The following is a 14,780-nucleotide window of genomic DNA, read 5'->3' as shown; positions in this document are numbered from 1 at the left end:
GCCACCGTGCCCAGTCCCATGCATTTTTTAATGTTCTTAGAGTGTCTTACAGAGACAGGGGTTTTATAAAAAGAATGACACAAGTGTTGTGTTTTATTTATTTATTTATTTATTTATTTATTTATTTATTTATTTATTTTGAGATGGAGTCTCACTTTGTTGCCCAGGCTGGAGCACCCGCTCTCTGCAACCTCCATCTCCCAGGTTCAAGCAATTCTCCTGCTTCAGCCTCCCGAGTAGCTGGGATTACAGGTGTGCGCCACCACACCTGGCTAATTTTTGTATTTTTCATAGAGATGGGGTTTCTCCACATTGGCCAGGCTGGTCTCAAAATCCTGACCTCAGGTGATCCATCCACCTTGGCCTCCCAAAGTGCTGGGATTACAGGTGTCAGCCACTGCTCCTGGCCAACACAAATGTTTTACTACTCCACATTCTACAGCTCCATTTTTCATAAAAGCTGGACATGTCTGAGTCTGATCTATACCTCTGTTAATAATTAACTCATTGTAATCTTTTGTACTTTGAACACAGTACATAATTTGGAAAGAGGAAACATCATTACAGTTCCTTACAAAACAAGCCATTTTACTAAACTGAAACATAAAAATCATTTTAAGAATATCTCTGGACGTGTTTTGGATTGTCTTCCTGACAAGTATTATTTTCTATTAAATTTTTTTTTTCTTTTTTTGAGACAGAGTCTTGCTCTGTCACCCAGGCTAGAGTGCAGTGGCACCATCTCGGCTCACTGCAAGCTCCGCCTCCCAGGTTCACGTCATTCTCCTGCCTCAGCCTCCCGAGTAGCTGGGACTACAGGCACTCGCCACCATGCCCGGCTAATTTTTTGTATTTTTTAGTAGAGACGGGGTTTCACCATGTTAACCAGGATGGTCTTGATCTCCTGACCTCATGATCCGCCTGCCTAGGCCTCCCAAAGTGCTGGGATTACAGGCGTGAGCCACCGTGCCCGGCCTATTTTCTATTAAAATTTTAAGGAATTGCCTACTGAGCTCAAATTGTTCCTCGGAAAAAATTTTGAAACGATTTTTCTATTAATAGTTTTAATATTACTTCTAATTGTTTTGGAAATGATTCTAAAAAGTGCCATAAAAATTTAAAGGAATAACAAGTTCCACATACACAATTCCTTCTTCATGCTAACATGATAATTGTATACACTTCTATAACATACATGAAATTATACTATAATTGTTTTTCTATCCCTGCAATGAGTTGTAAACTCATTGATGACCAAATACACACTTAAATTTCTATACATAGAGCCTTTATAAGATATAATTTATCTTATAAATGTTGAAAAAGTTAACACTAAATGATTAGAATTGGATTTATTTAATATTCAATTCAATATTATTTGCTCATCACAATATTTATAACATTACATTGTGAATTTTATAGATATTCAAAGTATCATTCACAACTAACATAGTGGCAAACTACCAGTACCAGTGCCCATGCTCATGAGGAATATATAGCAAATGAATGAATGTTCCAAATCATAATCACTTAAATCATAAATGTTAATCTATTTCTCCATCAAAGAGCAGGATATAAGGAGAAAAGAATGGTTACTTTTAATTTTTTCTCTAGTTCAATCTACAATATTCTAATAATAAAGGGACCTAGTCAAGTGGCCATAAGCTAGACTTGAAAAGGACAGGGTCCTACAATTCCCCCAGAAACAATTAAACCGAAAGGCAGACAGGATACTCAACATGTATTTTAAAATATGCTGTCCTAAACAGAACCATACAAGCCATATATTGGACTCATGGCATTAAACCAAAGCAATGCCTTTTCAACAGATGGTAATTATTACAAATATTACTTGAAGAAGAATTTTCAGTAAATTTCCTGGACTCCAAAACCAAAGCCCTTTCTACTCTACTATGCCACCTCTAACTTGGTATCTGTGCTCATTTAAATTAAATTAGGCATTACAAATAAAATGGTATGAGAGAAAAGTGTCTATCATAATTTTGTGAATTAAGATAAAAGGAACAGCCAAAAGCACAATATCACCTAAATTATGAAACTTTATTAACTACAAAACACATGGAAATAAGCAAATGCTATCATCAACTCTCTATTCTAACACTGTCGTGGCATCATTAAATTGGCAAACTACATGTGCCAGAATTGGTTAGGATACTGGGGTCGAGGGGAGGAAGTGGGAATTTTGGACTGGCTATGTCCCAAAGAAGGAAGAAAGTCATCAAGGCCAGAGAAAAGGCAGTCAGGAATTAGCAACAGTCCAACCCAGGGAGTTTAAAATTATACAAAAAAGAATAAGTAAAACAATAACAACATTTAATCATTACTAAGCCTTGATGATAAAGTTATCCTTCCCAAAGCCACAGAGCTAACTATGGCAGAACTGGTATCCTCAAGCAGTTCTCTAAGACAACAAAGCCCGTTTTTAACCCTATGCTTTATCATCCATATGCAAAATAGATCTGGAGAGCAAGAAGAGCAATAGAGAGGTAGACTTGCAAGCGACATTATCCAGAACCACGGTAAACCCAGTGGGGGAAATAGAACAGCAGAAGCAAGAATGTGCATAGGCTGATGCCCAGAGAAAATGGGGCCGAAGAGATAGGTGCTGCTCAACAGACACCTCCTCCTTCTCATTGCCTGTGTACTGTCTCCATCCTCAAGATCTGAAAGGTTCTGTGGACAGCTACTGACATAAGCAGGTCTTGGCCTATTTACCATTGACATGATTTTAATAAGAATAAAAGCTAAATGAGAGTCAATGTAATTATATAGATATTGGATCTAGGTCTCTCTTTTAATATATATGTATTTTTTTAATTAAACAGACATTTTAAGAAAATCCACTTAGATGAAATCCTTCAGAATGATTTTGGTGCCACAAAAATATGAGTTATTTTACTAATAGTCACAATAAGCAACTTTTTAGGGAACCAAAACTTCACAGATTAGGTAATATTTTCTCCCATTTCATCTTACACACGTCTTCTGTTATCATAATGTTCATGATTTACTTTGTCACAAATGACATTGGGAGTTTTCTGCTAAGTTTCCTTAACCATTTTATGAAAACCACGTATTTATTCATGATCCCAGAATACTAGCAAAATGGTCCTTAACCACAAAAAACAAAGCCATGGTACTAAATGGAAAATTTTTCCTTATCATCGTCAAGTGTGTTTGTATTGCTATGTGCATATGATAACATTTTGGACATGAAATAGTGTTAAGTATTATTTACTGAATTACATAAGAAATTAAAGAATTATTAAATAAAAAAGAACAAGGCTTTGTAAAGAAAGTTGACTCTGAAAGAGCTGGGGCTCAGGGAACACAAGGCTCTTTTTGATTCACTGTTCATCTGAAAGGAAAGAAATGATTTCATGAAAACTCGCATTACCTTCCTGGCACACTTCATCCTAGAAAAAGTGGCTCTTCATTTAAGCAAACTACATATGATTTATTAACCTGGAGATCGTAATTTGATTGATAACAGGATTCCCCATTAGAGTTCCATAATGAGCATAAAGGAGACATTATCAGGTACTAGAAAAGATGGTATTTGGAGTACAGAAGACTTGGTTCCTACAAGTGCCAGCAGCACCCATTGGCCACATACCATCCACGGATCACATATTATCAGACATGATATATAGCTGGTGTGCACTCGTATGAATAAAATGGGTAAGTGGAGAATATCTATCCTCGGTAAACAGTTGCTGCCCCAAGTCCCCACAGTGCTCCCTAACCCTGACCACCCCAGAGGTCTTCCAGGATACCCCCCATTGCTCAGGCTGCCTCCAAATCCATAAATACAATAGAGACCTCCAGAACCCTTCCTCCAACGCTGTGGCTGGGGCTGTGCTAGCTAACTGGCATCACCTGTGGCAAGCTAGGAATGAATATCATTTCTGGGTATAATCAAAAATATTCAGCAGTATGACAGAAACTTTCATCTCTCCCTAATATACAGTAACCTGTGGAGCTATTTGACATTGATTTCCTTCTAAAAGTTACTAGTAACCAGAAATAGGTTTCAGCTTCATGCAAAGTGTTTTTTCCTTGTAGCAGTTTTCTCTCAAATTATACTTCCTAATTCATGTCTTTTTTTTTTTTTTTTAATGAGATGGAGTCTTGCTCTGTCGCCCAGGCTGGAGTGCAGTGGTGCTATCTCGGCTCACTGCAAGCTCCGCCTCCCGGTTCAAGTGATTCTCCTGCCTCAGCTTCCCGAGTACCTGGGACTACAGGCGCCCGCCACCGCTCCTGGCTAATTTTTTGTATTTTTAGTAGAGACGGGGTTTCACCATGTTAGCCAGGAGGGTCTCGATCTCCTGACCCCGTGATCCGCCCGCCTCCACCTCCCAAAGTGCTGGGATTACAGGCATGAGCCACGGCGCCTGACCTCTAATTCATGTCTTATGGTAACTATACTGCGCTTTATAAAATAGTGTTCAACACATCACACAAATTACTACTTTATCGATGATAGAGACATTCTAGAGAGTGAACAATTCAAAACTAAATTCAGCTAAATAAAAATATTTGAAGAGATCCAAAAATTCTAACTAATAAATGTCTTGAAAACATAAATCCTAGAAGCTGCGTACAGTGGGATACACCTGTAATCCTAGATATTCCAGAGACTGAGGCAGGAGGATTGCTTGAGCTCAGGAGCTCAAGACCAACCTGGGCAATACAGCAAGACCCCATCTCAAAAAAAACCACAAATCCTAAAACAGTATTTCAAATTACTTCCTCTATTCCAAGAAACTTTAGAGTTTGCCTAGCCCAACCTCATGATTTGAAGAAGACAAAAGATCTTCTCAAAGTTGTTAAATTTGAAAAACACAACTTAGCAATATAAAAATTAAATTTATGGCAAGTTAGTTCTAAGTTGTTATCTATAAAGACAGATGAAATGGCAAGATGCATTTTTCTAAATGCTAATGCCAAATAAAAACGATCTTTCTTTATAAAGGCTGATTTGCATATCAAAGTTGATCTGACTCAGGGATGTTTAAAAATCAGGAGGGGTTATTTCAGGTAGAAATGAAACTAAATGGAGAATTGTTTTCTTTCATAATTTAAGTGTACCTGAAAAGGTTTGCATGAAAGAATAAAAATTTTTAAAAGAAACTTTATATTTTTAAATAATTTCAGACTTTGCTCTAAGCAAAAAATGAACCTGAAAAACTAAAATACCAAGCTTTTGTAAAATAAGCTTTTAGTCTAATGCCAAATAAAAATCACTAAAGTTTCTCTTCCCTACATAATAGTATACTGCTAAAATTTAATTTAGAACTAATGCACAAATCAAGTAAAGTCCTAAGCTGCATGACACTAAAATTTTAAAAACTACAAGCCTGATGCAAATAATGTTATAACTGATGACTCATTTCTATGGATAATCATTTATGCATTACCATTTTTTAATCTTTTTACTCATCCAGACCAGACTAATGATTAACAACAGCAACATATAGATCAATAATGGCAAAATAAAATTTTCAGTTTTATCTCTGGAAATACTATACTTTATTAAACCATGCACTGCAGTAATTACAATACCAAAAAATAAAAATTTAAAAAACCTGGAAACAAAAATTTGACCATTAATCCTCCTGCTTAATTCTAAACTTTAATAAATTGGTCAAGACTGGGTAACAGCCCAGATATCCATCACAGCAAGTCTCATTGAAAATAAAATAACCAAATAGGCTTTGAAAGAAAAATACTTGCATTAGGAAACCACATAACAATTTCAGGGCCGGGCGTGGTGGCTCACACCTGTAATCCCAGCACTTTGGGAGGCCGAGGTAGGTGGATCACGAGGTCAGGAGATCAAGACCATCCCGGCTAACATGGTGAAACCCTGTCTCTACTAAAAATACAAAAAATTAGCCAAGCGTGGTGGCGGACGCCTGTAGTCCCAGTTATTCGGGAGGCTGAGGCAGGAGAATGGCATGAACCCGGGAGGCAGAGCTTGCAGTGAGCCGAGATTGCACCACTGCACTCCAGCCGGGCGACAGAGCAAGACTCCATCTCAAAAAAGAAAAAAAAAAAGTCAATTTTCAGAGGAAAAGGATTAGCTGTTTTTAAAATTACAATACACTAAAGCCATATCACCAGAATTTGATTACTTAAAATATATAACAGTGCCATGAAATTTTACTTTCCACGAAAAAGCTCAGAACATAGTCACATAGTGAGAGACATTTGAAAATGAAATAAAGGTTAATGACAAATAGCCATGCATAAAGCTATGAGTTAAAATAATAACAATAACAGCTCCGAAAATGCAAGAAAACATAGAAATGCTCAAAGAAAGGTTGGTTTTAAACCACAGACATAAACACGAGGCCTAGTGACACAGATCACATCAAGCTTGGATTTTTTTTTTTTTTTTTTAGTTTTCAAGACACCACAAATATGCTGGATAAAGCAGAAAGTCAATCCTAAGGAAATTCCAACTGAAAGGCATCGACTTATTTTAGCAAAAAGAAAATCTCTGACACCTGTGAAAGAAATTGTTCATATAGTAGCTGAGTTCATTAAAATACTACAAGTCTACATAAATTGGGTACTTGCCCCTTCTGATTTCTCCACGGTGTTAGCCAGCATCTCCTGCAGGGCCCGGACAGAGAGAGACTGCTCCAGCACAAAGGTGCAGATGGAGAGGTCTGGGGGCACATTCTGCACAGAAAGAGGAAGAGCCGTCAGCAGTGTTATCTTCATCAAGCATCCAGACCCAGCTTACCTTAGGAGGCTCCAGTTTCTTTCATAGAAAGAGTATTTGTCAACTTTCTACTGCAAGTTCCCCAGTCATCAAGAAACACTGTCATTACTCCTCACGTTTGATACATTTTAAAAACCACAGATAGGCCGGGCGCGGTGGCTCAAGCCTGTAATCCCAGCACTTTGGGAGGCCGAGACGGGCGGACCACGAGGTCAGGAGATCGAGACCATCCTGGCTAACACGGTGAAACCCCGTCTCTACTAAAAAAAAAAATACAAAAATCTAGCCGGGCGAGGTGGCGGGCGCCTGTAGTCCCAGCTACTCAGGAGGCTGAGGCAGGAGAATGGCCGGAACCCGGGAGGCGGAGCTTGCAGTGAGCTGAGATCCGGCCACTGCACTCCAGCCTGGGTGATAGAGCGAGACTCCGTCTCAACAACAACAACAACAAAAAACCCCACAGATAGCGGCCAGGCACAGTGGCTCACGCCTGCAATCCCAGCACTCTGGGAGGCCAAGATGCGTGGATCCCCTGAGGTCAGGAGTTCGAGACCAGCCTGACTAAGATGGTGAAACCCCATCTCTACTAAAAATACAAAAATTGGCTGGACACGGTGGCACAAGTCTGTAAACCCAGCTACTCAGGAGGCTGAGGCTGGGGAACAGTTTGAACCCGGGAGGCAGAGGTTGCAGTGAGCCGAGATCATACCACTGCCCTCCAGACCTGGCGACGGAGCAAGACTCCGTCTCAAGAAACAACAACAACAAAAAAAAAACCCACAGACAGCAACAGCTGCCATTTGCTGAGTAACAATAACAGCTCTGAAAATGTAAGGAGACACAGCTTACTCTGATATGCATTGCCCCAGGAGCTTTATCTATAACTCCTGCGGTCATCTATGGTAAGGATTATTACTATGTCTTGTGTGAACAGAATAAACAGAGAAGTTAGGTTCCTTTTCCAAAGCCAGAGAGTTATAAAATTTTCACGCTAAGGATTAAAATCCAGATTTCTCTGATTCTTATGCATTCATTTCTAACTTACCATTCAGTCTGCTGACAAAAAAAAATTAAAGAACAGAAAAATAACACTTATCTCAAATTAATATTAAAGATAAGCAAATATAAAACTGAATTAGTATAAAATATTCACACACAGGTTTCTCCTTATCCACAAGACAGCGATTACTTTGTTTTATTCGACTTGGATGCTATATTTTGCCTCTAACTTGGTCCTGTTCTGTGTGTATGTATATTGCTTTATTTTTTCATCCTCCATTCGTTTTCTTTTCTCTTTCTCTTAAACTTCTATCTCAATCAATACAGCACAAATTCTCAAAATCTCAACTCAGGAGGTAAGGGAACGAGGATAAGAATTGACTGGCTGTTCACAATTCAGGTGATGGGTGTACTAAAAGCCCAGACCTACCACTACACAATATATGCATGTAGAAGAGCTATACTTGTATTTCCCACATATTAACCTATATAATTTTTTTTTTGAGACGGAGTCTCACTATGTTGCCCAGGCTGGAGTGCAATAGCGCGATCTCGGCTCACTGCAACCTCCACCTCCTGGAGTCAAGCAATTCTTCTGCCTCAGTCTCCCAAGTAGCTGGGACTACAGGCACCCACCACCATGCCCAGCTAATTTTTGTATTTTTAGTAGAGATTGGGTTTCACCATGTTAGCCAGGATGATCTCCATCTCTTGACCTCGTGATCCGCCTGCCTCAGCCTCCCAAGGTGCTGGGATTACAGGCATGAGTCACCGTGCCAGGACTCAATTATTTTTAAATAGAAAAAAAAGGCACATGGCTGTAGTCCCAACTATTCAGATGGCTGAGGCAAGAGGAATATGCTTGGGCTCAGGAGTTTGAGGCTGCCATAAGCCATGGTCACGCCACTGTACACAAACCTGAGTGACAGAGCAAGACCCTGTTCTCAAAAAATAAAAATTAAATCGAAAAAGGGGAAGAAAATTCAGTTGGGGTGGTTAAATTGTGAGTGCATTTCTTTGTTTTGGTTCAATTTATAGAAATATTTTCCAATAAATAATAATAAATAATGAAAAAGAACTGATTGGTGGGTTAGAGAGAACCATTTAAGTTATTAAGCATGTATGCTTTTGCTTAGATAAGCGGGATCCAGTATGCAGTCCAACCAGGTACAAGCAAATGTTCAATGGAGGATCTTTATATCAGAAGAACATTACAAATATATTAAACATAACGTGTAAGCAAGTTATGCCTTCTTCATAAAAAGAACATTGGGAGGATCAATTTGACAAGCTGATGCAATGCATCAAAATTACAATTGACACTGTTTGAAATTTTTATTAAATTGAACCACTACCATTGGAATGATTTTTCATCACAGCATAAAATGATGCTTTATGGTTACAAGGAAAAATTAAGTACTAGAGTTCTAAAAGCTAAAATTATTTTATGGATAAATGATGCCCACAATAAGGCTACAAAGCTTACTCAGACCCCACAAACCCCACCAGTTCCCATGTTTTGTTCTGTTTTTTTTTTTTTTTTTTTTTTTTTAAATAAAATTTCCTTTTCTGGCTTCTGCCATCCTCCTATCATGGGCTCCTGTTTACCCAACCCAATCACTTTCCATTCCTGCTCAGACAATCTCAGCCAGCAAAGAGTCCTATCAAATCTGGCACAGCTAACTGCTTTTACACTCTGCAGTTGGTCAGACAAGGGCTTTCTTTCTAAAATCCTCATATAAAAGTTCAAAGGCTAGGAAAAGGACTCTCTTCTACTGTGGAATTGAGGAATACATGCTCTTAAACTTAATTTTTAAAGTTCTAACCATACTAATTATAGTCTCTCCTCTTGAGATCAAGACAAATGCTAATGTAAAACAAAACTATTAATGTAAGCATTTATTTCATTTATATCCATTTAAAATATGAGGGTTTATACTTTGGCACTGCTGAAAGGGCACTATGTTATTAAATGGTGTGCTGGTGAACTGACTGGAAAAAAAGTGCCTTGAGTTGTCGCATTTGACCATTTCTGTGGTGTAAATACTCCAATCATTGCTGATTTCAAAGTACCAAAGTTTACAAATTGGCTTACAAAAATCCAAAATATCTAACCATCAACACTTGGCAGTTTGTAAGAGCTGTTTCCAGCATGCCATTAGACTGATTTCAGACAATATTCGTTAATTGCTTTAGAATCAGCATATCCTAATAGTTAAGAGCATGGATTCTATACACAGACCACCTAAGCAAAAATACTGGTTTCATTACCTATTCACTGTTAACTTTTATAATCTTCGGTTTCCTTCCCCAAAAAAATACTGGATAATAATTATACCCTTCTCATAGGGTTATTGTGAACAAATGAAATAATATATGTAGAGAGCTTATCACAGTGTCAAGAATATAAAAAGAACTTAAAGTAAGTGAGCTATCATCATTAGTTTTGCATACTGTAATTCCTCTCCAGTTCTGGAAATTACGAAGCACCGCTCATTTCTTAAAATCAGTTCTCGCATCGCATGGATTCTACTTTGTACAAATAGTGTTTGAAAACACAAATCTATAATTATGCACCTGTTCATAACATCCAAAATGTTCCAGTATTGTCAAGAAAAGACACTTTCTGGTAACACTTAAAAGTTTATATTCTGGGTGCATTTAAATTGTTTCATGCCTCACTTAGATCAAAATGTTAAAGTAAGGATTGCTGTAATATCGCACGTTATTTTAAAGAATCTTGAAAACCACATGGGTTTCAAATGAATTAATTCTGTCAAATGAATTTTATTTTTCCACAGAGTAATGAGCCTGCTACAGCTATTTTTTCAGATCGTGGGAGTTAGCATAAATAAACACGCCAACAATCTTCAAAGGCAATTCTCTGTCTCTTACAAACGCCACCCATTTTGTTCTGAGTCATCTTCACCATGCTTTCTCTTTCTCTTTGTACCCAGCTCCCCCTACACATACAAATGTAATAGAAAAGCTGAGACAGTAAAAAATAAAAATAAAAAAATAAGTTTTACCTTTCAGGAAAACTTAAAACAATACACATCAGAGATTTATAGTGTTGTCTGTTTTGCTCTAAAGAAAAATGGTCTAGTTATTTTAGGTAACAGAATCATCAGCATAATTTGGTGCCTTTTAAAGTCAACAATTAAAAGTATTTCTTCATTTATATGTCTATTTCTTCAAATAGCATTGAAATTTGTACAGTTATACCCATGGTAGCATGCTGGGTCTTTGTTCCCACTTCCCAAAAATAAAGCAGAATCACTGGAAAATAGTTTCATACATTCATCAAAGATCAGCTTTAAAAAATGGCCCCAAACCAATATGACTCCTGAGGCCAGGAATACAAGATAAGGTAAAAAACATTTTACAAACATGTGGAGTAGTGGCTCCCATTTGCAAGCATTGGCAAATTATCATCTTTTCCTTAGTCTTTATTTGTTTTTGCTCAAGTCTTATTACTGAGAAACTTAATTTTTAGAACTTCAACGTGAAAGAAATTTCCTTGCCCTTACTATGAGTGTGCTCCCAAATCATGAGAACTTTCATACAGTATGTTCTGCATTGTAAGTGCTTCGAAATAGCCAGATCACATCAGAACACAAAATCAAAAACTGCAGTTGAGCATGGCTCTTACACATTACATATGACGTCTACCTGTAATGCAAAATTAAATCAGAGAAAGAGATTCAGTCTGTCTAAACGTCTGTGTCTGTCTATTCTACCCAGAACAGTGCCCAAAGCAAGCTGGCAGGAGGTTCGTAATACTTTTTATACGGAGACAACACCAATTTTATCAGAATATGTATACTGTGGGAAAGGTAACAGCAGCAGGGCTGTGTGCCTTTTCTTTCCTTTTTTTTTTTTTTTTAAAATACAAACTGGTCACCATCCTCCCCTGCCTGACAAATACTGTATAGTCTTAGAGGGGGGAAAAAAATCTCAAGAATAACCACAAAGCAGTATCTGGCTTTGCTGGCTCTGGAGATCTATGTAAACACCAATTAGGTTTCCAACCGAAGTATCCATCAACTATTTGGCTTCCAGAGATGTATCTGCCTAACTCACTTAAAAACCTATTGAAACATGTCATTACCTTAACTGAATAACAACCAATAATTTAGGACTATATAAGCCACATTAAGCCACCATCCTTCTTATGATTACTGTGTAAAAACTCCATACTAATAAACTATTCCATTTCACATCCTGATGCCTTTGCTTATATATTTTTTTCTCCCTCAGCATGAAGGTCCCCACCTATGCACACTATTTCATATTTTTAAATCACACATAAAATCACACATAAAATCATTTCCTTGTAGGGAAGTCAAACAACACTGAAAAACTGAAAACTGTCTTTCCAAATTTGATGATACTCACTTTCCCTTCCTTTAGCTTTATAGTGTGCATATTTCCAGTCCTTTTTCTTTTTATTATTTTTTTTGTTTTGTTTTGTTTTTGTTTTGAAACAGAGTCAGGCTCTGTTGCCCAGGCTGGAGTGCAGTGGCGTGATCTCGGCTCACTGAAGCTCCACCTCCCAGGTTCACACCATTCTCCTGCCTCAGCCTCCCGAGTAGCTGGAACTGCAGGTGCCCGCCACCACACCTGGCTGTATTTTTAGTAGAAACGGGGTTTCATTATATTAGCCAGGATGGTCTCGCTCTCCTGACCTCGTGATCCACCTGCCTCGGCCTCCGAAAGTGCTGGGATTACAGGCATGAGCCACCGTGCACGGCCTATTTCCAGTCCTTTTTTTATACATTTACATGTATACATATGCAATGTATTCATAGCAGTAGAAGCATTCATAGCATATAGAAATACATAGATTAGCTTTTTCCATTAATGGGTTCACTCTATATAAATTACCATTTTTAAATTTACTGATATATCCTGGAGATCACTGACTGCCAGTAAAGATGTATCTACTTCATCAGCATGACTGCTACAGAATCTAGATACACCATATTCCTGTTGAAGATGAATCCACGTGTTCTGCCATGCAACACTGTTATTCAGCTTGGATCCCACTCCACCTCATGACCACCACCACCACCACCTGCAGCCCTAATACAATGACTTACACAAAGAAAATGTTTGATGTTTGATGAACTAACCTCAAATTATGATTTCATCTATTTCTGGAAAATTAAACGCATGCACATACACTATAGGGATATAGGCCATTAGAGGCCTAATGACAAATCTGCTTTTGGTTTGGCTGTTTTGTTAACCCTAGGATTCTAGCACAAAAGCAAACAAGTTAATTACGCTTTTCACACTGCCTTTCAATTGGGCTCCAAGTGACCTTTGGCATGACACAGGTATCTCAAAATGTATCTTGCAAATTAATGATGTAGTAAATGTTGACAGTTTGACAGCACAGAAAAGGGTAAATCCCTGCACCAGGAACGTGGAATTCAGATCTGATGGGTAACTAGCCAAGATACTTCAGGGGAGTCGGGCTGAGCTTCCCTACCTATGAAGTGGAAAAATACTTATCCTACTTCAAAGAGATCAAAGAAAGAAGAAAATCAATGCATGATAACATGGTCAATGCCAATAAGTTATAATTTTATCTGCCTAAATTAAGAAAACCCTAAATCAGATTGAGAGCTCAGAATCAGAGAGATATAAATTATGAGAAAAGCTGTTCTTCCACCAAGAGATGTGAAAACAGTCCACTTTAAAACAGAGCAGATGGTCTGAAGTTGAGGCAGGTTTGTTTTTGCTTAGGCACCCATCTGCTGCGTGGCCTTCAGAAAGGCACTGTAACTGTTGAGGGTCGACTTCTCCCCAAATGATGGAGATATCAAACTCTATCTCCTCCAAAAGATAAAGTGGTGGTGGTTGTTTTAATTTACCAACTAGAGACATGAACCAGACAAAATGTTATGTACCAGATGGGGAATAATATCCTTTAAAATGTTTATATATTCTCCAGTGGGGGGGGGGGGGAACCATGGTGTTGTATCCCATTGACTTGTAGGAAATACTGCAGAAAGGAAGTACCAGGCAAGATCTAAAAAATATCTTAGTTCACTTTTTCCTCTTGACATTGCTTCAAAACCCCAATCATAACATTACACCATATTCCCAGTTTGGAAATATTATTTCCAGAGCTTTACACTTTGAGCTGTTCATAGTTCTGGGTAGTTTTTCTTGTCATGTTCTTTTTCCCTTCATCCCACTTTGCACCAGAGGTTAACAGTATTGCCTCCGAGGAGGAAAGGTTTTTCCTGTGTCAACTCCTTCTTTCAGGTCAGCTTTCTGAAAGACAAGGCTGGGCCGGGCGCGGTGGCTCACGCCTGTAATCCCAGCACTTTGGGAGGCCGAGGCGGGCGGATCACAAGGTCAGGATATCGAGACCACGGTGAAACCCCGTCTCTACTAAAAATACAAAAAATTAGCCAGGCGCGGTGGCGGGCGCCTGTAGTCCCAGCTACTAGGGAGGCTGAGGCAGGAGAATGGCGTGAACCCGGGAGGCAGAGGTTGCAGTGAGCCGAGATGGCGACACTGCACTCCAGCCTGGTGGACTGAGACTCCGTCTCAAAAAAAAAAAAAAAAAAGGCTGAATGCGATCCTAACAAATGAAGCAAATGTCTCTGGGTTTCCCCCGGTCTTAAATCCTTTGACTCTTCAGAAACACTCAAGTCATTCCCTTGGAATTCTTGACAACAGAAAGGTCCAGGTGGGAGAGGATATAATAGCAGGTTTAAATGAGTGGTCATTAGCAGTCCATTGCGGCTACAAAGAGCCACAGCTGTGCCAACTTAGCAGTTAATTATGAAAATCCCTAGTGAATTGGGGGCGTCCCATATGGTTTGCTCAGTGCTCATTTTGCTCCTTGACATGCATCTTTCATAATACAACATCCTTTACTATTAAGTAGATAGGCCAATTCATCTGATTTTTACAATATTTTAAAATTCAAATGACTCAGATGGGTCAGTGCTAAAACTAGAAGGTACACTCATTTATGAATCAAGCCATAATACCTCTCTACTTCTTT

At 38.5% G+C, this 14,780-nt stretch overlaps 1 protein-coding gene across 1 annotated transcript in view; it reads right to left on the bottom strand.

Moving 5' to 3' along the window:
- RYR2 (ryanodine receptor 2 (cardiac)) overlaps positions 1 to 14,780 on the bottom strand; it is a 592,347-nt gene that overhangs the window by 483,680 nt on the left and 93,887 nt on the right. The window contains exon 5 of the mRNA XM_011935762.1: positions 6,607 to 6,711. Coding sequence (XP_011791152.1) covers positions 6,607 to 6,711 — 105 coding nt within the window. The remainder of the gene's footprint in view (positions 1 to 6,606; positions 6,712 to 14,780) is intronic.

This window comes from Colobus angolensis, unplaced genomic scaffold (genome assembly GCF_000951035.1).
Source record: "Colobus angolensis palliatus isolate OR3802 unplaced genomic scaffold, Cang.pa_1.0 Scaffold148, whole genome shotgun sequence".
NCBI lineage: Eukaryota > Metazoa > Chordata > Mammalia > Primates > Cercopithecidae > Colobus > Colobus angolensis.
Note: the sequence above shows the minus strand (reverse complement) of the source record. Positions and strands in the feature narration are given on the sequence as shown.